Source organism: Borostomias antarcticus, assembly GCF_949987555.1.
Source record: "Borostomias antarcticus genome assembly, chromosome: 28".
NCBI lineage: Eukaryota > Metazoa > Chordata > Actinopteri > Stomiiformes > Stomiidae > Borostomias > Borostomias antarcticus.
Window position 1 is genome coordinate 2,591,383 of NC_140261.1, and position 23,343 is coordinate 2,614,725.

The window sequence follows — 23,343 nt, forward strand, 5'->3', positions numbered from 1 at the left end:
GCCTGTCAAAGCACCATTATCAGGAACCCAGAGGGATCTGAGCTGAGCCAGCAGCCAATCAGCCAACAGGCCAGCCGTGGAGCCAACCGGCTAGCTAACCAACCAGCCAATCAGCCAACAGGCCAGCCGTGGAGCCAACCGGCTAGCTAACCAACCATCCAGACAGCCAACCGGCTAGCTAACCAACCAGCCAATCAGCCAACAGGCCAGCCGTGTAGCCAACCGGCTAGCTAACCAACCAGCCAATCAGCCAACAGGCCAGCCGTGTAGCCAACCGGCTAGCTAACCAACCAGCCAGGCAGCCAACCGGCTAGCTAACCAATCCGCCACCAGTCTTCTAACTAGGCCAGATTCCAAAGCCCCACCAGCACCTCAAGGCCAACAGATCAAAACCAAGAACCAGAAAGCTTTGAATCAAACGGCCTTTCAAGCCTTCATCAATCAATCCAGGAAGCACTGGGAGAGGCATGAGGAGGAGGGGGAGGAGAGAGAGGAGGAGAGAGAGGACGAGGAGGAGGATGAGAGAGGAGGAGGGGGAGAGGAAGGAGGAAGAGAGGATTTAATTCAACCATAAGAGGATCTTCTGACTGGGCTGAGACTAAACTGGGACGAGATGAAGCCGAGCCGAGTCTTATGATATGAACACACACACACACACACACACACACACACACACACACACCTCCCCAGTGAGCAGACCCTGTCCCAGACTCCCACTTTGATGGCATCATTAGTCTAATTACCCATGATGCTGTGTGCCGTTTAATATAAAGAGCTCCACAGCCAGTTAATAACCAGGCGCGCAAACACGCACACGCGCACACACACACACACGCACACGCACACGCACACACACACACACGCACACAGCAGCAGCTGCAGACTAACCTTGATTGAAAACAATGACTTCATGCACACCTGTAATCTGACTAGAGCCATCCTGGATTATTAGAATATGCAGGGATTACATCCTCTCTTCTCCACAAACCATCAACACACCCACGTTCACAGGTACAAGGATGACCACCCCAGAGTCATAAAGGCAGACAAATATATGCAGTATAGAGAGACTGGATGCATGTACTGTATAATACACATTTTTATTCTATACTGTACACACGCTGTTCATGTGGATGCAGATGGTCCCCAGAGGAGGAGGAGGATGAGAGAGGAGGAGGGGGAGGAGAGAGAGGAGGATGAGAGAGGAGGAGGATGAGAGAGAGGAGGAGGAGGGGGAGAGGGGAGGAGGAGGAGGAGAGAGGAGGAGGAGGGGGAGAGAGGAGGAGGAGGATGAGAGGGGAGGAGGATGAGAGAGGAGGAGGATGAGAGAGAGGAGGAGAGAGAGAGGAGGAGGAGGGGGAGAGGGGAGGAGGAGAGAGGAGGAGGAGGGGGAGAGGGGAGGAGGATGAGAGAGAGGAGGAGGAGGATGAGAGAGGAGGAGGAGGAGGAGGAGGATGAGAGGGGAGGAGGAGGGGGATGAGAGAGAGGAGGGGGAGAGGGGAGGAGGAGAGAGGAGGGGGAGAGGGGAGGAGGAGGATGAGAGAGAGGAGGAGGAGGGGGAGAGGGGAGGAGGAGGAGGAGAGAGGAGGAGGAGGGGGAGAGGGGGAGGAGGATGAGAGAGAGGAGGAGGAAGATGAGAGAGGAGGAGGAGGAGGAGGAGGATGAGAGAGAGGAGGAGAGAGAGAGGAGGAGGAGGGGGAGAGGGGAGGAGGAGGAGGAGAGAGGAGGAGGAGGGGGAGAGGGGAGGAGGATGAGAGAGAGGAGGAGGAGGATGAGAGGGGAGGAGGAGGAAGAGAGGGAGCTAGCGACTCACTGGCCAGGAGCAGGCAGGACAGGGCGATGACGTAGAGCTGCTTGACCGCCACGTCGTAGTGGTCCATGAACAGGTCCAGCAGGTAGACGGCCAGGTGGCGCGCCGTGGGGCACAGCTGGTAGCGGTTGCTCAGGATGGCCAGCAGGTCGGCGAAGTAGCGCCGCATGGCGATCTGGGGGGAGTGGGCGCGGTACGCAGGCAACTTCAACTCCTGGAGAGGAGGAGAGAGGAGAGGAGGAGAGGAGGAGGAGAGGGGAGAGGAGGAGGAAGAGAGGGGAGAGGAGGAGGAAGAGAGGGGAGAGGAGGAGGAAGAGAGGGGAGAGGAGGAGGAAGAGAGGGGGGAGGGGGGAGAGGAGGAGAGAGAGGAGGAGGGAGAGAGGGGGGAGGAGGGAGAGGAGGAGAGAGAGAGGTACAGTGGGACAGGGTAAACAGAAGGGTAAAGGTTAGTGACCATCAAAGGCAAATCTCTGGATCTTGGCAGGAAAGAGAAACTGGTTTAGGTCCTAACAGGAGCAGCTCTGGGAGGGGGAGGGGGGAGGGGGGTGACAGGAGAGGCTGATGGTTCGGGGGGGGGGGGGGGGGGTTTAACATGAGTGAGAAGCGTTGAGTGTCGACGGGGACAGGGAGGAGGAGCCATGGTCTCCCTGTGGGGGGAGGGGAGGGACACAGGTCCCCCATGCAGGGTGAGTACCTCCAACCCCCCCACCACCCCCCCCCCACCGACCAGCCATGCAGGCCCAGCAGCAGTGGAGCAGCCAGGATCAGGTTACACCCCTCCAGCACCTCTCCACCCTCCTGCACCTCTCCACCACCTCTCCACCCTCCACCGCCCCACCACCCGTCACCCACAGAACCACCATCAAAGTAGGTGAGGAACTCATGACCTCCCTATCAGAACAACGCCAGCAGAAGTGGCAGAACTTGGTGGAGACAACTGATATGAACAGCATAAAACAGCAAAAAAGCATGGAACCTAATCTGATCCTTCAACCCCAACACAGCAACACTATACCACCACACCAACTGCTGCTCAACGGAAAATCTACCACAAAACAGTCACGTCCAAAGATAGACGGATTAAAGCAGTCTCAAACCAGCGGATTGACAGAGCCATTCTCCCTCGAAGAACTCAACACCTGCATTAGCAGCCTTAAGACCGGTAAAGCCATAGGCCTCGACAACATCTAGACAACATCTGATGAGCAACTGCGTAGTGACAAATAACAACGTATGACTTCACTGCATACTCGCAGGATCGCTGCCTATCCCAACACAAACAAACTCCTTGTTTTGTTGACAAAAGATTTTGTGCAGCTTCCTTCGGTCTATGACGGTAGATGAATCAGACTATAAACAAGGTTATTTTTATGATGTGGATTTAACGGCAAGAGATCTAGGAGAGGTCTAGACATCTCCTGAAGTCCTTCATACCACACACACACACGCGCACACACACACACACACACCAAAAACATTCTAGCTAAAATAAACAAGTTCCAACTGTTACGTATGCTCATCCTGCCCCCCCCAGTCCAGTCCCAGAAGCCTCTGTGGTCTACCAGCGCTGCGTTGAGACCGTGTGACCGACCCCGGTCTCAGGCTGCACACCGGCGCCCTGAGGTACGCTAAGGTCAGCTAGCCTAGCCTAGCGCGGCTACAGTCCTCCCCAACACAGCTGAACACCGCTCAACACAGCTGAACACCGCTGGACACAGCTGAAAACCACTGGACACCGCAGGACACCACTCAACACCCCTGAACACAGCTGAACACTCCTGAACACCACTCAACACAGCTGAACACCACTCAACACAGCTGAGCACCCCTGAACACAGCTGAACACCTCTGAACACAGCTGAACACTCCTGAACACCACTCAACACAGCTGAACACCCCTGAACACAGCTGAACACCCCTGAACACAGCTTAACACCCCTGAACACAGCTTAACACCCCTGAACACAGCTGAACACTCCTGAACACAGCTGAACACCGCTCAACACCACTCAACACATCTGAATACCGCTCAACTCAGCTCAACAGAGCTCACTGTACACACACGTCATGATCGGCTGTCTGTCGAGTTGAGTTTGTTGAGGGTGACACAAGAACAATGGATGTCAGTTAGCCCCCCCCCCCCTAACACACACAGACACACCCTTCTAGCAACCGACGAGCCTACATCCACCTCTCTGCTTGCATGGGGTCCATCTGTCTGTCTGGGGGGCAGGGGGCAGGAGAGGGGGGCAGGGGGCAGGAGAGGGGGGGGGGGGGGCAGGAGAGGGGGGGGGGCAGGAGCGGGGGGCAGGAGCAGGGAAGGGGAGGGTCGGGGGGCAGCGGGCTGGAGGGGGTCTCGGGGGGGGGGGGGGGGAGGAGGAGGAGGAGGAGGAGGCTGCTGCCTTTGTGGAGGAACTGCATTATAATTAACAGGATTCCACAGCTGCCTCCTCCTCCTCCTGATTTGCATGTCTGATAATTTGTCACATGCCACACACACACACAAACACACACACACACACACACCCACACACCTCCCACATCAGGGCATTATACCGCTAAGCCAACGTCATTACAGTGGGACTTGAATGGGAGGGGGGCACAGACTAGGGGATTCAGTGTGTGTGTCCGTGTGTGTGTGTGTCCGTGTGTGTGTCTGCGTGGAGGGCGGTATATACCACTATACCACATAAAGGGTTTCTTTCAACTCTAAAATTCATGTTGGGGCTTAATGTTTCATAAAATTGCATCACATCTGGGGGGTTCTGTCTGTAGAATGGCTGGAATGTGGAATGGGGTGGGGGGAAGGGGGGGGTGGATACAGACTGACTTCCGAGCAGTCTGACATCACATCCTGTGTTGTGCATGAGGCGAATGACTCATTACAAGATGTACTTTAAGCATAGGCATAGTCCCCCAGAAAACACACACACACATACACACACATGTATCACACACATACATACACACACAGAGGTATCACACACATACGTATCGCACACATACGAACACTCACGTATCACACACACACACACACACGCATTACACTATATGAGCACAGACACCCACCCTACTCCTCCCCTAGGATGTAATTAGCTGGAATACCCTGGTCTATGTTATGAGGCTGGAATACGCTGGTCTATGTTATGAGGCTGGGATACGCTGGGCTATGTTATGAGGCTGGACTACGCTGGGCTATGTTATGAGGCTGGGATACGCTGGGCTATGTTATGAGGCTGGGATACGCTGGGCTATGTTATGAGGCTGGGATACGCTGGGCTATGTTATGAGGCTGGAATACCCTGGTCTATGTTATGAGGCTGGGATACGCTGGGCTATGTTATGAGGCTGCCAGCCTGGTGAAAGATGTTTCCATCAGAGGGACAGACAGGGAGACATATGATCAGAATGGAGGTTAATTAAGCCATTTGGTAATTAATGAGCCCTAGTGCCTCTGGGTAATCTAAATTAGATCATATTTAAATGAATGGTTGCGTCAGTGAAATCAGATCTAACAACATTAAACTGACAGGAGCTTTTGAGTAGGTCTACCATTCTATATACTTATCTAAATTAGTACTAATACTATATACTAATCTACCATTGTATATACTAATCTACCATTCTATATACTATAATACTATATAATAATCTACCATTCTATATACTAATAGACGGATACAGTACTATACTAGTCTACCATTCTATTATGCTTTATTAAGTGCTGATACAGTACTGTACTAGGCATTACAGTACTATACTAGGTATCGATACAGTAGGCTACTATACTAAGTATTGATAATGTACTAAGTATTTATACAGTACTATACTAGGTATTCGTTGATACAGTAATATAGGTATTGATACAGTACTATACTAGGTATTAATACAGTACTATACTAGGTATTAATACAGTACTATACTAGTTATTCATTGATACAGTACCATACTAGGTATTTATTGATACAGTACTATAGTTATTGTTACAGTACTACACTAGGTATTTATTGATACAGTACTATAGTTGGTAAGTATTGATACAGTACTATATTAGGTATTTATTGATACAGTACTATATTAGGTATTTGTGCACAAATCTTCCCCATCTGCATTTCTTGTCAGCAACATAAGATAGCATGTGGTCACAGGAGACAGCTAAGACAAGGTAGCTTACACCCCCAAAACAAGACGTTATCTCACTCCTCACAGAGGAACGTAACCTACACCCCCCAAAACAACCATGGATCTCACTCCTCAGAGAAACGTACCCTACACCCCCCAAAAACAACCATGGATCTCACTCCTCACAGAGAAACGTAACCTACACCCCCCAAAAACAACCATGGATCTCACTCCTCACAGAGGAACGTAACCTACACCCCAAAAAACAACCAAGTATCTCACATGGAAGTAGTGATAATTTGTAAAAGCAGATGACTAGAGATGTGATTCAAATCTGTGGATGGACAAGACTAGACCACAGGACTGCTGGGATACAGATACATTTAAATGTAGCTAGTTAACATTTAAAGGTAGCTAGTTAACATTTAAAAGTAGCTAGTTAACATGTATCTGTTTGTCATGCATGTCATTCATCTGGACCCTGGGACTCACCTTGATGCGGAGGGACTGATGGATGTCTGCGGCTAGCTGTCCTTTCCACCACTGCAACTCCCTTTCCATCTTTCCCATCCAGAGAAGGCCTCGGGGATGAAGTTTAACCCTGCTGACACGTTACATTTCAGTCATTTACAAAACCCTTTTATCCAAAGCAACTTACAATAATTGCATTTAATGCAGATAGTCAGTGTACGGTACTACTGCTCACCAGAACTCACACATGCACCTCCTTTCTAAAGTGGCCAAGAGCAGAATCTAGTCCTAAACCGAGGAGTAAGAGTAGCAAAACATAAAAACAACAGGTTCTGGAGAGGGAGGTTCCTGGTGGAAGGCTAGGATACTTTTCGCATTATAGAAATGTCAGCAATGTTAAGAGAGTTGAGATTATGAAATTATTGTTGAATGTTGTGATTTATTTTGTAGTCTACTCAATGATAACTACAGCGGCAAACAAATTCTACATTTGAAATGGATCTTAATAACACGACACAACATTATACAATAGCTATAGCCTACTACAACAATATTATACAATAGCTATAGCCTACTACAACAATATTATACAATAGCTATAGCCTACTACAACAATATTATACAATATTATAATATTGTTATACAATATTATACAATAGCTATAGCCTACAAGAACAAAACTAGGCCTACAGTAATTGACCTGATAAACCATTTTCCAATGCGCTCCACATAATACTCAAACCAACCAAAAACAAAAATAGTAAGATTGGTAATTTCTCCTAAATCCTTGGGAAACGTTCAAAAAATGTCTTCATGTGAGATATTTTTCACAGTGATCGCTGAAGCAGTATTTGGTATTGAAGCGTCTTGTTGTTTATAAGCCAGTTTAAATGCCCCTGGAGAGGAACCGGTTACAAAAGTAACTTTCTGCTCGCTGTCAAAAGGCTACATCCTCACTAACCGTAATCGGTAAAGAAAATAGACCTTTACACTGATGAGGATGCAAAACATTTATAGGACTGTTTTTCATTCATAGACTCCGTGTCTCCCCAGTCTCCATCCACCACGACACAGCTTCCAAATGAGTGTTGTTAAACAGTCTGGCCAAACTTGGTCAATACTGTCCAATAACAAAAATGCATTAGTTCCCTTGCGAACAATACATTAAAACAACAAACAGGCTATCCTGTCCTGTGATATGTTGTTACCTACCGATCCAGTAAAGTTTTACATGAGCTGATGTCTCAGTCGCATGTGCCGCTCTGCGCTCAGACCCAGACCCCTTTGTTTCAGAAAGACATCCTGGATGGACAATTCTGTCCTGGGAAGTTTCTATCAGCCGCTCTTGGCGGGTGGAAAGCGGAGCTACGATTCCTGGTCAAGTTGGCAAAGTAATGCTACCCCTGAGTCCCTTAACCGGTGTTTTATTCCGCTGTTTTTCCGTTGTTTACACTTTACTACCGATTTTCCACAGCCGTTTTCCAATGCGCTCCGCTTCAACAAAGTGAACCACTACTACGCCAGCTGCTGTGCGGTGTGGGGTTCGTCAAGCATACGCGTGAGCATGGGATTTGTAGTCTTTCTTCTTCTCAGCATAATCACAACCGATCTCCCTCATGTGGCGGGATGTAGCACTACACCATGGCGACAATAATAACGACTTGGCTTCAGGCTACTTAAAATGGAGCAAATAGAAGCATAAATTAAATCTAGTCTACAGCAAAGCCTATTTCAAATTGATGGGAATATTCTGAAACTGATCAGTGGACAGTGAAACAAAGTTCACCAACTGTAAGCTTACAGCATATGAAATGCATTATTATATGATATTATACATCTTAAATATAATAAAGATAGACCATCATGATCTTATGTAGGCCTATAGGCTATTAAAAGTATAAAAAATGGAAAATACATTTAGTTAAAATCACTCATTTTATTTGTTTTATTTTTACTTTTTCTATGAAGTACCAAAAACACCAATAATATGTGCAAATACAGAATTCTCTCACGATTATGTAGCCTGCAATTTTCCAATTCACTACTGCAATAAATAATCATTGATAGACATCACTAATCAATATAGATCGATACGATATGTTGATACACGAGAGACCAAAGACCACATGGCAGAGCCCAGAGCAGACAGGCTTCTGATGGCCAGGACAGTAGCGCCACCCTGTGGTACGTTCTAGTACAGCAGCCTGCTTCAAAAAAGCACACAGTTGATGGCATTAACATAACACACGAGCCAACAATGAGTACAATTAGCAGACACTTTTATCCAAAGCAACTGTTCAGAGGCCGGAGTCATGGGGCTACGTACCGACAAGTACAAGATGCAAGACTCTCCCGTTCTCTTCTGCATGATCACAGTTACACACCGAGTTCAAGTCTGGTTCCTCAATCCCCGCTAGGACGCCAGACACTAGACACTATTTCAGTTGAAAGCATCAACTTAGGACTTGATTGTGTCATCCTTGACAGGCCACGATGCGCTGGCTTCTTCCGATAAATGAGATCAGTCAACCGGTCACTTCAGCGTTGGCCTTCCTGTCTGACTCGGTTAGATAATCCTGGTCGGCGTAGACCAGGAACCCGGTGAAGGTGCTGTCAGTCCAGAACGGGTCGAAGAACAGGCCGTTCTGCTCGGAGTAGAAGATCTGCAGCCACACCTGGTCCTCGCGCTGCAGACGGAGAACCGTGGAACCGGACGCCACGTCGTGGTTCCCCGTGTCGGCGTCAAACGTCTTGATCTTGTACTGGCCGTTGTGGACCAGCCCGATGGCCAGGTGCTTGTTGGTCAGTGTGACGTCGTAGCTGAAGTAGTAGACGCCCGGGACGGAGCACACGAACTTGCCGCTGGTGGCGTTGTAGTCGCCGCCCTCGTTCAGCAGCACCCGGCCGAACCTGATGGGCAGGCGCTCTTTCGGGTAGCTCTTGGTCATCGCTACGGAGAAGGCGGAGCGGGCCGACACGCCGCAGCTGCAGCCCCCCGGGGCCCCGGTCTCCCCTGCCTGCCCCGCCTCCCCCCTGGCCCCCCCGAGGCCGGCCGGCCCTGGGGCCCCTCGCTGGCCCTTCTGGCCCCGGGGCCCCGCCTTGCCCACCACGCCCTCACGGCCCTTCACTCCAGGCCTCCCCGGCTCCCCTGGCTTCCCTTGCTCTCCTGCCAATCAGAGAATCACCAGACGTCACACACCACCAAATACACGTTTAGGGCGGCGAATATGTCGCCAGGAAGTGTAAGATAGACAGCATCTGTCTCGGAGGCCCAATTCCAAACCAGCCCAGTGATACTTCCCCCAGGCACCAGGAAGTATACTTAAGACTGTTGTTTTTTGTTGGAACTGCGGCCCTCATATACATCCATTCTTACCTCCTCCGCCTTGAAGTAACAGTAAATAACGGAACATAGAGGCTCCTGCGTTTACCTGCGTCTCCTCTCTCGCCCTTCTCTCCATCCTTCCCATCCAGGCCATCCGTCCCTGGGAAGCCCATGGGGCCGAGGGTCCCCGCAGGGCCGGGAGCTCCAGGGCTTCCTGCTTGCCCCTGGGGGCCCGGGAGACTGCACACCAGCTGGGAGGAGAGGATGGTGATATTTCGCTCTTTCTTGAACATGGAATAGGTGGACTGGGAGCAGGCGAGGGACAGCAAGCACAGCAGCACAGCCGGGCTGAGCATGGTGACAGCTGAGGACAGAAGGGTGGAGACACGGAAAGGATCAGTTAGACGGGTTATGCTTTCGATTAGGTCACTGCAGTGAACACTACTCAAATTAGATCTGTCTATGTGGTAGTTGGCCAAACGACTATTTTTGAATTGCTTTTGAATGCATGTCTTGTCAACAACACCAAGAAACTGAGAAAGAAAATGCGTTGAATAATAAAGTGAAAAGCATGAGCTACATTTATTCATGGTAAATTATCGACTATTAAGAGTAAACCTGATCGACTATTAAGAGTACACCAAGGCTACTCACTGCAACAGTATGTGGCGTGTCTTGTAAAAAAAAAAAAAAAAAAGTAGCCTAGTCAATCAAAAGAAATAGATAACTTACCTTAAACTTCCTAAAAGTCAGCAGTCAAACCAGTAGCCCGCATAAGGGCGCGCTGACTGCTCGCCTATCTGCATCAGTCTGTTTCCGATCTCAATCAGGCCGATTTATCATCGTTGACGCACTGTAGTCTACAGTTCAGAAACCATGTTCTCTATCTGGCACCATGTTCATAATACCCACCCTGTTTAAGCAGCCAGCAAATACTTCCACCGTGATGTCATTCACTCCGAGCCGATGAGCCTAACAAGAGGTTGCGCAAGGACCTCTCTAGATACATAATTGATCATATCTATAGCAACTTTTCACTCTTATTTGAAAATGTTTTGTTTGGCTTCATGGTCATAGATTTTAACTATAAAAGTGAATTCTATATTATTAATCTTATTCTTCTCCTCGCTAAATTTCATATTCACAAATGTAAGTTCACTGGAAGAACTCCACTTTTTCTTGTGTTTATAAAAGAAGTGTCCTTGTACTTTGATTCGATTGAATTCTCCATGAACAAAAAGGCTTCCAAGTCCTTGTATCTCCGTAATGCTTTTGAGGTCTTTATGTAATGAGCTTTTCCCCTGGTGTATTGTGTTTTGTTCATGTGTATGTATGTATGTATATGTATGTGTATGTATATATATATATATATATTGTTATATTTTGTATACATTGCTTTGTATATTTCTGCATCTTTGAATAAAAAAAATAAAAAATAAAAAAAATAAAATAAAAAAAACAAGAGGTTGCGCAACCGGCGGTGCTAAAACATTGGCTGCTGACATTATAGGCCTCGTCGATGGATGGGTGATCACGCTGTTCCACTATTGTTCCATTTCTTTATATCTTCTTCCAATACGCAATGTCATATGAATCTCCAGATGTGTCTTTACTGACACAGCGCCCAGAATAAACAGGGGAGATAGATCTATCGCTCCCAGAAGAAACAGGTTTTCATAGCGAGAAATCACTTGTAAGGCAGAGGAATCTGAAATGCAGTGTCTTCTTCCAAACTGATGTTAGAGATGTGAGATGTTAGAGATGTGACTGCTTTAGCCCACAAACCCAGACACGGTATAAGAACCATTATCTGCCTTTTAAAGCAGGCAAGTCTTTGGCCATACTGCCTAGATCGGGTCTTCTTTGATAGTACAAATCTCGTGAGATTCTCTACCCAACTCCCAGTGGAAACAGATCATTAAAAAAACAGGTCCCAACAGGTTACCTATAAAAAAAAAAAGTATTTATTCCACCAAAATGTGTTCCCTGTTACAGGCATATCAAAGGACAGCTTATTTCCATATCATTTACTGTGGTTTCAGATGCATTCTTTATTTACCAACACAGAGGAAAATACGCACGACCACACTTAAAAATGGCATAAAAATGTACAGCGATTTACAACGACAGAGAGCCGACACAAGCGAGATATCTGAACAGAAAGCAGCCTGAAAGCAGCCTGTTGGGTGAAGCGTGGACAGGGTGTGGCTCACTGTCCCAGGAACGAGGCCATGGGGTCGTCAACCCGGCAGCGTTTCATCCTGAAGGCCTCCATCTCCTCCTCCGTGGGCTCCTTGACCTCCAGCAGGCTGTTGTAGGGCCGCTTCCTCTCGTCCACCTGCAGCAGCGCGTCCACCTGCTTCACACGCTGCTCCTCCGCACTCAGCGCCTGCAGGCGAGAGGACCGTTACACACAATACAGTCAGCAGGGACAGTTACACACAATACAGCCAGCAGGGACCGTTACACACAATACAGTCAGCAGGGACAGTTACACACAATACAGTCAGCAGGGACCGTTACACACAATACAGCCAGCAGGTACAGTCAGTCAGGTACAGTTATACAGCCATACAGTCAGTCAGGTATAGTGCACAGTCCAAAGCTGCCTTCCAATGGCCTCGGGAACTCAGACGTTACAAGTTCTAGACTCCAGAGTCAAGACCATGTTTACCTTCTTCAGCTTCTCTTTCTTTTTCTCCTCGTCCTCGGAGCCGCTGCTGTCTGAGTCGTTCTTCTTCTTGTTCTTCTTACTCTTCTTCTTCTTCTTCTTCTCCTTCAGCTTCTCCTGGTGCATCTGTGTGGAACCACGTTAGAGTTCAAACACCAGCAGATGCTTTGTGTCAGACGATCAAGTGATCGTATCCATGTAACAAACCTTGCGGTTTGCGGTGAAACACCCATATTACAACTGTGTGGTTGCATTGTCCCTGCGAAGCAAACCAATACATGAAAAAAAGATCCTGTATGCTCATTTATCCGTGTTCAGGTGTAATAAAATACATTAAAGCTATGTGATAAGCTACAGGTAAGATGCATTAAAGCTATGTGATAAGCTGTATTAAAGCTATGTGATAAGCTATATTAAAGCTATGTGATAAGCTACATTAAAGCTATGTGATAAGCTACATTAAAGCTATGTGATAAGCTATATTAAAGCTATGTGATAAGCTATATTAAAGCTATGTGATAAGCTACATTAAAGCTATGTGATAAGCTATATTAAAGCTATGTGATAACCTATATTAAAGCCATGTGATAAGCTATATTAAAGCTATGTGATAAGCTATATTAAAGCTCTCATTCTCACCTCCAGCAGTGTTCTTGGCTCCTCCTCCTCCACTGGCTCCTCTGGCTCCTCCTCAAATGGGCACACTGCGCTCTAATAGGTGGAGAGATATGTCAATCACCTCCACCCTTCACACACACCGCATGTACTGGAACTTTAGTTTAATTCTCAACATAATTTAATTTAGTTGACATATTCCAACATAATAAGTGGTTATGAACGTCAGTGAACTCACGGATGTTTGGATGCCGGCCTGGCCGGTGCAGTAGCTCTGCTTGACCATGGAGTGGCAGCACTTGTAGCCCCAGAAGCCGTCTCTCCAGAAGGACCCCCAGATGCCCTGTTCAGCGACATCAACAGGAAGTTGGTTAGAATACTTGGCTGCTGTTTCAAGGCTTCCTGTCCAGTGCTCGTCACCGTGTGAAATCTTTTCTAGAACCCCTGTAGAACGTTTTACCAACGCTGTGTCCTGTTATTAAGTGTTTATCTGTGTGTTTGAAATCACTGCGCAAAAAAGCTTCCGTGTTTGGCGCGTTGATTTTCCAAATTGATTTTCTAAAACGGAAAAACTCCCACTGGTGAAACTCCTTTCCTAGTTCAATATTGTTGTAACTAAGACATCTGATGAAAAGAATTTCCCCAATAGACAGATGATGTTTGTGGATGGGTCAGGGGTGGAGCCCCTGTGTTCTGCTGTGCTGACCGTGTGGTTGTTGACCAGCCCGTCCTCCTCGTATTTGGAGCGCGCCACGGCCTTCTCCTGGCCCCTCAGCACGGCGCCGTGGCGAGAGTACTCCACGTAGTCCTCCGTCTGGGCCAGCAGCAGCTCCCGGGGGGGCGCGTCCAGGTGCTCCTCGCCGCCGTACTGGTCCGCACACACACACACACACACGCACAGGCACACACACACACGCACGCACGCACGCAGACACACACACACACACACACAGACACACACACACACAAAGACACACACACACACACAGGTGTGTTAATGCTACTACGTTCCATGATGGGACACAACCCGACAGACAGACAGACAGAGGGGGTCAGACAGGGGGGGGGGGTCAGACAGGAGGGGGTCAGACAGGAGGGGGTCAGACAGGGGGGGGGGTCAGACAGGAGGGGGTCAGACAGGAGGGGGTCAGACAGGAGGGGGTCAGACAGGAGAGGGTCAGACAGGAGGGGGTCAGACAGGGGAGGGTCAGACAGGAGGGGGTCAGACAGGAGGGGGTCAGACAGGAGGGGGTCAGACAGGAGGGGGTCAGACAGGGGAGGGTCAGACAGGGGAGGGTCAGACAGGAGGGGGTCAGACAGGAGAGGGTCAGACGGGGGGGGGTCAGACGGGGGGGGTCAGACAGGAGGGGGTCAGACGGGAGGGGGTCAGACAGGAGGGGGTCAGACAGGGGAGGGTCAGACAGGAGGGGGTCAGACAGGAGGGGGTCAGACAGGAGGGGGTCAGACAGGAGGGGGTCAGACAGGGGAGGGTCAGACAGGGGAGGGTCAGACAGGAGGGGGTCAGACAGGAGAGGGTCAGACGGGGGGGGGTCAGACGGGGGGGTCAGACGGGGGGGGGTCAGCATGGCATACCTTCTCCAGGATGGTCTCCTTCTGCTGGTGTTTGAAGTCCTCCTTCTTCACCTTGAAGGACTGGTGCAGCAGCTCCAGCTTGGTGGGGTCGGCCTGCAGGTGCACCTCCGAGCCCTTGTCATAGGCCTCCCACGCAAACACTGACAACACAAGCCACCGTTACCAGAGGCAGCTTCCTAGCACGTGTGAACCAACACATGGCTAATGGACAGAGGTTCAATCCTGAACCATCACAGGCTTCTCAGGGAAACATGCAACACATTATGTAACCTCACACAATAAGTTGAGACCTTCACCCCCCAAAAAAAACAGACAGGAGTAGTAATCCTGCGTTGGCAGGGCTAGTAGTAGTAGTATTAGCAGGACTAGTAGTAGTAGTATTAGCAGGGCTAGTAGTAGTAGTATTGGCAGGGCTAGTAGTAGTAGTATTAGCAGGACTAGTAGTAGTAGTATTAGCAGGGCTAGTAGTAGTAGTATTAGCAGGACTAGTAGTAGTAGTATTAGCAGGGCTAGTAGTAGTAGTATAAGCAGGGCTAGTAGTAGTAGTATTAGCAGGGCTAGTAGTAATCCTGGTATTAGCAGGGCTAGTAGTAGTAGTAATGGCAGGACTAGTAGTAGTAGTATGGCAGGGCTAGTAGTAGTAGTATGGCAGGGCTAGTAGTAGTAGTATTAGCAGGGCTAGTAGTAGTAGTATTAGCAGGGCTAGTAGTAGTAGTATTAGCAGGGCTAGTAGTAGTAGTATGGCAGGGCTAGTAGTAGTAGTATTAGCAGGGCTAGTAGTAGTAGTAGTAATGGCAGGACTAGTAGTAGTAGTAGTAGTATTAGCAGGGCTAGTAGTAGTAGTATTAGCAGGGCTAGTAGTAGTAGTAATGGCAGGACTAGTAGTAGTAGTATTAGCAGGGCTAGTAGTAGTAGTATTAGCAGGGCTAGTAGTAGTAGTATTGGCAGGGCTAGTAGTAATCCTGGTATTAGCAGGGCTAGTAGTAGTAGTATTAGCAGGGTTAGTAGTAGTAGTATTAACAGGGCTAGTAGTAGTAGTATTAGCAGGGCTAGTAGTAGTATTAGCAGGACTAGTAGTAGTAGTATTAGCAGGGCTAGTAGTAGTAGTATTAGCAGGGCTAGTAGTAGTAGTATTAGCAGGGCTAGTAGTAGTAGTAGTATTAGCAGGGCTAGTAGTAGTAGTAATGGCAGGGCTAGTAGTAATCCTGGTATTGGCAGGACTAGTAGTAGTAATGGCAGGACTAGTAGTAGTAGTATTAGCAGGGCTAGTAGTAGTAGTAGTATTAGCAGGGCTAGTAGTAGTAGTATTAGCAGGGCTAGTAGTAATAATAGTATTAGCAGGGCTAGTAGTAGTAGTAGTATTAGCAGGGCTAGTAGTAGTAGTATTAGCAGGGCTAGTAGTAGTAGTAGTATTAGCAGGACTAGTAGTAGTAGTATTAGCAGGGCTAGTAGTAGTAGTATTAGCAGGGCTAGTAGTAGTAGTATTGGCAGGGCTAGTAGTAGTAGTATTAACAGGGCTAGTAGTAGTAGTATTAGCAGGACTAGTAGTAGTAGTATTAGCAGGGCTAGTAGTAGTAATGGCAGGACTAGTAGTAGTAGTATTAGCAGGGCTAGTAGTAGTAGTATTAGCAGGACTAGTAGTAGTAGTATTAGCAGGGAGAGTAGTAGTAGTATTAGCAGGGCTAGTAGTAGTAGTATTAGCAGGGCTAGTAGTAGTAGTATTAGCAGGGCTAGTAGTAGTAAAGGCTAGCAGGGCTAGTAGTAGTAGTATTAGCAGGGCTAGTAGTAGTAATGGCTAGCAGGGCTAGTAGTAGTAGTAAAGGCTAGCAGGGCTAGTAGTAGTAGTATTAGCAGGGCTAGTAGTAGTAGTATTAGCAGGGCTAGTAGTAGTAGTAGTATTAGCAGGGCTAGTAGTAGTAGTATTAGCAGGGCTAGTAGTAGTAATGGCTAGCAGGGCTAGTAGTAGTAGTAAAGGCTAGCAGGGCTAGTAGTAGTAAAGGCTAGCAGGGCTAGTAGTAGTAGTATTAGCAGGGCTAGTAGTAGTAGTATTAGCAGGGCTAGTAGTAGTAGTATTAGCAGGGCTAGTAGTAGTAGTAGTATTAGCAGGGCTAGTAGTAGTAGTAAAGGCTAGCAGGGCTAGTAGTAGTAGTAAAGGCTAGCAGGGCTAGTAGTAGTAGTAAAGGCTAGCAGGGCTAGCAGTAGTAGTAATGGCTAGCGGGGACTTACGCTGGGTCTGAGCCATGGTGATGGTAGCTCCAGAGTAGCGCACAAAGTTGTCCCCAGCGTAGCCCACTCTGTAGAAGAAGACATGGAACATAGCTTAGATAACAATGACATTTCAGTCTGTTTTACAAGATGTATAGCATTGAATTAGGGGAATGTGAAATAATGTGATAATAATAATGTAACAAAGTGTCTCAATAAATATTCATAACATGTATTCTTTATATTATTAATTCTTTTATATTTATGATATTTAGTGAGTGTGAGTGGGGCGTCCCAGGGGGACAGATGGGGACGGACTCGTCTGGGGTCATGCCCGTGTTGGAGTAGGGGTTCTCCCTCATGGCGCGGGTCTTGGGGTCATAGTAGGCCGAGTTGGGATCCAGGTTCCTCAGGTACTGAAGGAGGTCAAAGTCATCAGACGGGACAGTGAGCGCGTCGCACGACCACATCAGGCTACAACACGTCTCCTCCTTCACCAGGCATGTTGTTATGTGATCACTGGCCTTTCAGCTCAGGGTCACAGGTCAATAAGCAGTCTTTCTATAAGTTTAAAATGAAACTGTGATGGGGTAGATAAAGGTGTGGATGGATTATGTAAGCGCTACATATGAACATGAATACATATATAAATAAATAAATAGCCAGGGGGGGTGAGTTATGTACATGTCTATACCTGCAATAAAGCATGTACATAACTCACCCCCCCGGTATATGTATTCATGTCCATATGTAGGATGTACATAATCCATCCACACCTTTATCTACCCCAGCTTCCTGTCAGACTGATAGAAAGGCTCCTCATGGTATGTTGGTGTTAGTTTGTAGCCTCAGCAGATCCTGGATCAGCCCCCCTCACCTTGGCGATGTCTTCTCGGATGCGCAGGTTCCTGACGGTGATGCGCCTCTTGGAGTCAAAGTTCTGTCCAGGCATGTCGACGTCGTCTGCGTACTTGTCCTCGTCCTCATCCTCACTGTTGTGCTCGCGTTCCTGAGGACAAAACAAGGAAGCAAAGGAGCCTTTTAAGTTCAATGTAACAGAGATACTATTTGGTAGCAGTTATGGCTGGTGATACTCAGTTATGGCTGGTGATACTCAGTTATGGCTGGTGATAACCCAGTTATGGCTGGTGATACTCAGTTATGGCTGGTGATACTCAGTCATGGCTGGTGATACTCAGTCATGGCTGGTGATACTCAGTCATGGCCGGTGATACTCAGTCATGGCCGGTGATACTCAGTTATGGCCGGTGATACTCAGTTATGGCCGGTGATACTCAGTTATGGCCGGTGATACTCAGTTATGGCTGGTGATACTCAGTTATGGCTGGTGATACTCAGTTATGGCTGGTGATACCCAGTTATGGCTGGTGATACTCAGTTATGGCTGGTGATACCCAGTTATGGCTGGTGATACTCAGTTATGGCTGGTGATACTCAGTTATGGCTGGTGATACTCAGTTATGGCTGGTGATACTCAGTTATGGCCGGTGATACTCAGTTATGGCTGGTGATACTCAGTTATGGCTGGTGATACTCAGTTATGGCTGGTGATACTCAGTTATGGCTGGTGATACTCAGTTATGGCTGGTGATACCAGCTGGTGATACCAGTTGATCAGCTGTACCTGGGAGTGCTCGTCATCTCCCCACTTTCTGGAGGAGTTCTACAAGAGAGTACACACACACACACACACACACACACACACACACACACACACACACACACACACACACACACACACACACACACACACACACACACACACACACACACACACACACACACACACACACACACACACACCATCAGAAACACGAAGACAGCATCAGAAACATGAAGAGGCAGAGGGAACATAATGCAGGCTATTTGCAATATGTACATACAGTGAAAACATAGGAGACACCAATGGCAAACATTCCATTAAAAACAATACTCTTAACAGATACAACGGAGATGGTTAGCAGTTGTTTTTTTAAATGCCCATTTGGAAAGTCAACTGTTTAAAACTGCTGTTTTTTGTGTTGACGCTAGTGTCTCAACATAGCTTTTGTATCTCGTGAACCTGTAACGTGTGAATTGGTAGGACTGTGTGTATTCAGAGCTATTCAACAGTGAGCAGAGGAGAGCACTTACAGCCGGGTCCATCTTCCCTGTAGCCAACTCCTCCTGGAGCTTCTGGGCTTTCAGTGTTCGCTTGGCCTGGGGACACAGACCAGGGACAGAGACACAGAGCAGGGACAGAGACACGGAGCAGGGACAGAGACACGGAGCAGGGACAGAGACACAGAGCAGGGACACGGACCAGGGACACAAACCAGGGACAGGGACACAGACCAGGGACAGGGACACAGACCAGGGACAGGGACACGGAGCAGGGACAGAGACACGGAGCAGGGACAGAGACACGGAGCAGGGACAGAGACACGGAGCAGGGACAGGGACACGGAGCAGGGACAGAGACACGGAGCAGGGACAGAGACACGGAGCAGGGACAGAGACACGGAGCAGGGACAGGGACACGGAGCAGGGACAGGGACCAGGGACAGGGACACAGACCAGGGACAGGGACACAGACCAGGGACAGGGACACAGACCAGGGACAGAGACACGGAGCAGGGACAGGGACACGGAGCAGGGACAGAGACACGGAGCAGGGACAGAGACACGGAGCAGGGACAGAGACACGGAGCAGGGACAGAGACACGGAGCAGGGACAGAGACACGGAGCAGGGACAGAGACACGGAGCAGGGACAGAGACACAGACCAGGGACAGGGACACAGACCAGGGACAGGGACACAGACCAGGGACAGGGACACAGACCAGGGACACAGACCAGGGACAGGGACACAGACCAGGGACAGGGACACAGACCAGGGACAGGGACACAGACCAGGGACAGAGACACAGACCAGGGACACGGAGCAGGGACAGAGACACACAGTCAGAGCAGGCACACACATGAGCTCGTCTTATCCTTGTAAAGCGCAGACCAACATGGCGGCTGTCCTAATAAGTTGCTGGACAACCCTGCTAGTGCACAGGCACGGTCACTGGCCGCGCTGCCTAGTTACACTTCCCATCACCTGTCGTTTAAAAATCCCCTCTTTCTTTAAAAATCCCCTCTTACTTTAAAAATCCCCTCTTTCTTTGGTTTTGAGGCGGTTTCCCGTGGCTCACCAGGTCGACCTTGGCGTACTCCTCTACGATGCGCGTGTGGTCCTCGGGGTCGTAGCCGTTCCAGCGGTCCCTCTTGCCGTCATAGTCCAGGTCCAGCTGGATCTGGCTGTGCTCGTCCGGGGCCAGGCCGTTGCCGGTGAACTTGGCCCCCACCTTCCTGGGCCTCTGAGGGGGGGGGAGGCCAGGCGCACGCAGGGTTAAAGGACTCTCACTCTCTCACTCTTTCAATTTTGAACCGTCGATACGCCCTCAGAACACCAGCTTGGGTGGCAAAGTGACCCAGACTCTATTATGTAGCATGCAGAGCGCAGCGATTCAACGGAATATTTGAGTCTGGAGAGAGACTAAGTTTGCCCAGACATTTAATTTTAATTGAGTGTAATAATTCCGTAGGATTGATAGATTTACAGTGAGGAATCGAGTCCTGTCACGGGCATTATCAAGTTGATCAGCCTCACATTAATGGCGTTAGTCAGGACAAGGACATAACTGTGTGACGGCTCGATCAAAGACAGCAACACACTACTGCCCAGAGCAGAGGCCAGAGTCAGACTGAGTAATAATAGTTACCTCCAGACAGTCCTTCTTCTTGTGCGTCATGGCGCCGCAGTTCTCACACGAGCCCTTGCGGAACTTGGTGCTGACAGATTTCTGTTCAGAGAAACGGGCTCTTCAATAACTGACCTCTCTAGTGCTTGATCATGGCAATTGATTTCATAAGCTGTGTGTGTGTGTGTGTGTGGTGTGTGTCACACATAGGTATGCGTGATGGTTGTGTGAGTATCTGTGTGTGTGCGCGGTGGCGTGTGTGTGTGTGTATGCATGTATGTGTGTGTTTGTGTGTGTGTGAGTATACACAGGTGTGTGTGGGTGCTCACCTCTTGCACCCCTCTCTTGTACCACTCTCCGATGCTGGAGAACAGCTGCTGATTCTCCTCCTGGGGCCTCTGGTGCTTGAGCGTGGGCCTCTTGGAGGGGTCGATGTACCAGGGCACAGAGGAGATGTACTGGGGGATGTGAGGGTTGATGTCCCTGGAGAGAGAGGAAGACGGAGGCTAGCTGCACACACACACACAGCCCATAGATTGCAGCCTTGCTTGATAACCGTGAGATCCTCCGTGTATCTACATTACATTAGTCATTTATCAGATGCTTTTATCCAAAGCGGCTAACAATAATTGCATTTAACGTAGGAAACGCCAATGTACTACTACTCTCCAGAACTCACAAGTGCATCTCCTTTCTAAAACAAGTGACTAAGAGCATAATCTAGGGCTTTTGGATAAAAGCGCTATTTAAGTGCAGTCCATTAACCATTTCCACATACACGCACGTACACAATCCACTTACTTCCCCTCCTCGTCCACCTCAGCTGGAGCATTTCCCAGCTTCCTCTGTTCCTCCAGCTCCTTCTTCTTCCTCCAGTCCTCTCGGGTCATCTTCTTGGGCTCCTCCAGACCCACCACCCCCTCGGAGCCCGGCACCGTCTCAGTCTCTTCTTCCTCGGGCATGATGGACTCAAAACCTACCTAAACCAGCACATTATTGGCAAAGTTCTGTTACAGTAATTTATCATCACGATCTACAATGTTATAGGTCATGGTAAGGCAAGGCAAGGCAAGGCAAGTTTATTTATATAGCACATTTCAGCCACAGGGCAATTGAAGGTGCTTTACATGAGACATTAAAAGCATTAAAACAAAAAGCAAGACATTATAGACATTTAAAACAAAAGGCAGGACAAATTAAAAGCATTAAAACAAAAAGCAAGACATTATAGACATTTAAAACAAAAAGCAGGACAAATTAAAAGCATTAAAACAAAAAGCAAGACATTATAGACATTTAAAACAAAAGGCAGGACAAATTAAAAGCATTAAAACCAAAAGCAAGTCATTATAGACATTTTAAACAGAAAGCAGGACAAATAGAATACAGGAATAAAAGTTACAGTGCAGTATACTGATAAACACAGCTCCTCTTAGAAAGCAGTGGCAAAAAGAAAAGTCTTCAGGCTTGTTTTAAAAGAACCAAGAGTTCTTTTATGGTAGTAGCTAACTAGGTAGCTAAAAACACAGTTTGCTAATGTTACATAAAAGCAGACAGAAGCATACATATGCTAAGCTAACGTTAGCATAGCCAGTGATGGCGTGGTTACTTAAACTAGCAACGTGAGCTAGCTGGCTTGCCGTATTTGTAAAATGGCCACCACTATTATCCACCGGTAACTACATTGTCTCTATATTAAAATATTTATTTTCGTTTACCTGGTCTTTTCTGGGGGATTAAAAGCGTTCGTAACTCAAGTTCAGCTTCTCACGGGTGTTTACAACACGAACGTCGCCATTTTGTTATGTCTGTGTGAAGAAGTGTCTTCTTCGTGTGGTAGAGTGGGCCGGTGGAGCAGTGAGCCTGACCCCTAGTGGACAATGTGCGGTGGAGCAGTGAGCCTGACACCTAGTGGACAATGTGCGGTGGAGCAGTGAGCCTGACCCCTAGTGGACAATGTGCGGTGGAGCAGTGAGCCTGACACCTAGTGGACAAAGTGCGGTGGAGCAGTGAGCCTGAAACCTAGTGGACAATGTGCGGTGGAGCAGTGAGCCTGACCCCTAGTGGACAATGTGCGGTGGAGCAGTGAGCCTGACACCTAGTGGACAAATGTGCTAAAACGTGTTCTTTGTTCTTTTGACGCCAGTGAAATCAATAACCAAGAAAAAGAGGAGCCATGTCTAGTGTAAAACTTTACTTATAATATGTATTATACACAAAGGAGTACAGTACGGTTCTGTTCATGAGTCTTCTCATGGCAGCAAAACATCCCCCCGTTTGATCAGAAAATCTATTTCTGTGTTTCATGTCTAAATGTCTGACAGGACAGAGAGCTGTGCATTTGACCAGTTGGCAGAATCATCATCACAAACGCACACAAAGGAAAAATAAGACAAAAAAAAAAAACATACAAAGAGAATACAGGTCTGATAAATACAAAAACTACATCTATTCATCTGCCTGCATGTGGTGGGAGGCAGGACCAGTCAACACACTGATGGGGGGGGCAGTGTAAACATGGTAGTGTCTGGGATAACGGCCAGCTGACGGCTCCAGGAAGATGGGTGCAGGAGATCATAAGGGTCACGCTTTTCACCCGCCGCGATCGCCAGCTCAAAACTATGTACTGTACCAAATCTAGACTTCCACTATACACATGTATACAAAGTAATAATAATCACACCCAGGTGGGAAAGTAAACGGTGCAGGTTTATGAGCAATCTCTTACTGCCCCCTGCTGGTGTGCTACGGTATTGGCTGCTCCTGATTTGTCTAAATGTCA

The 23,343-nt window shown here is 48.2% G+C and overlaps 3 protein-coding genes across 3 annotated transcripts in view; all 3 read right to left on the reverse strand.

The window, feature by feature from the left end:
- Positions 1-6,502, reverse strand: part of ccnjl (cyclin J-like) — a gene marked incomplete at both ends in the record, with an annotated part of 15,172 nt that extends 8,670 nt beyond the window's left edge. The window contains 2 exons of the mRNA XM_084459493.1: positions 1,814-2,024; positions 6,425-6,502. Of these exons, the coding sequence (XP_084315619.1) occupies positions 1,814-2,024; positions 6,425-6,502 (289 nt within the window). The remainder of the gene's footprint in view (positions 1-1,813; positions 2,025-6,424) is intronic.
- Positions 6,503-8,928: 2,426 nt separating this feature from the next.
- c1qtnf2 (C1q and TNF related 2) lies at positions 8,929-10,084 on the reverse strand (the record flags this gene model as incomplete). Its single annotated transcript, XM_084459436.1, has 2 exons — positions 8,929-9,569; positions 9,835-10,084. 2 exons carry the CDS (start codon positions 10,082-10,084, stop codon positions 8,929-8,931), a joined length of 891 nt encoding a protein of 296 aa, XP_084315562.1.
- Positions 10,085-11,675: 1,591 nt separating this feature from the next.
- Positions 11,676-22,363, reverse strand: slu7 (SLU7 homolog, splicing factor). The gene is made up of 16 exons (XM_084459476.1): positions 22,280-22,363; positions 21,363-21,541; positions 20,891-21,044; positions 20,583-20,663; positions 20,013-20,177; positions 18,967-19,032; positions 18,458-18,496; positions 17,690-17,821; positions 17,131-17,228; positions 16,834-16,901; positions 14,608-14,747; positions 13,721-13,882; positions 13,253-13,357; positions 13,039-13,110; positions 12,403-12,525; positions 11,676-12,117 (listed from the first exon to the last, which is right to left on the reverse strand). Exons 2-16 carry the CDS (start codon positions 21,521-21,523, stop codon positions 11,938-11,940), a joined length of 1,746 nt encoding a protein of 581 aa, XP_084315602.1. The 5' UTR covers positions 21,524-21,541; positions 22,280-22,363; the 3' UTR covers positions 11,676-11,937.
- Between the last annotated feature and the right edge of the window lie 980 nt (positions 22,364-23,343).

What these genes read in the sequence shown, in the direction of transcription:
- slu7 (XM_084459476.1), bottom strand. Translation starts at nt 21,523, where the DNA reads ATGCCCGAGGAAGAAGAGACTGAGACGGTGCCGGGCTCCGAGGGGGTG. An exon ending in CAGGGAAGATGGACCCGGCT is followed by an intron (nt 18,497 to 18,966) that starts GTAAGTGCTCTC and finishes ACTCTCTTGTAG; the next exon opens with AACTCCTCCAGAAAGTGGGG. An exon ending in GAGATGACGAGCACTCCCAG is followed by an intron (nt 17,822 to 18,457) that starts GTACAGCTGATC and finishes TTTTGTCCTCAG; the next exon opens with GAACGCGAGCACAACAGTGA.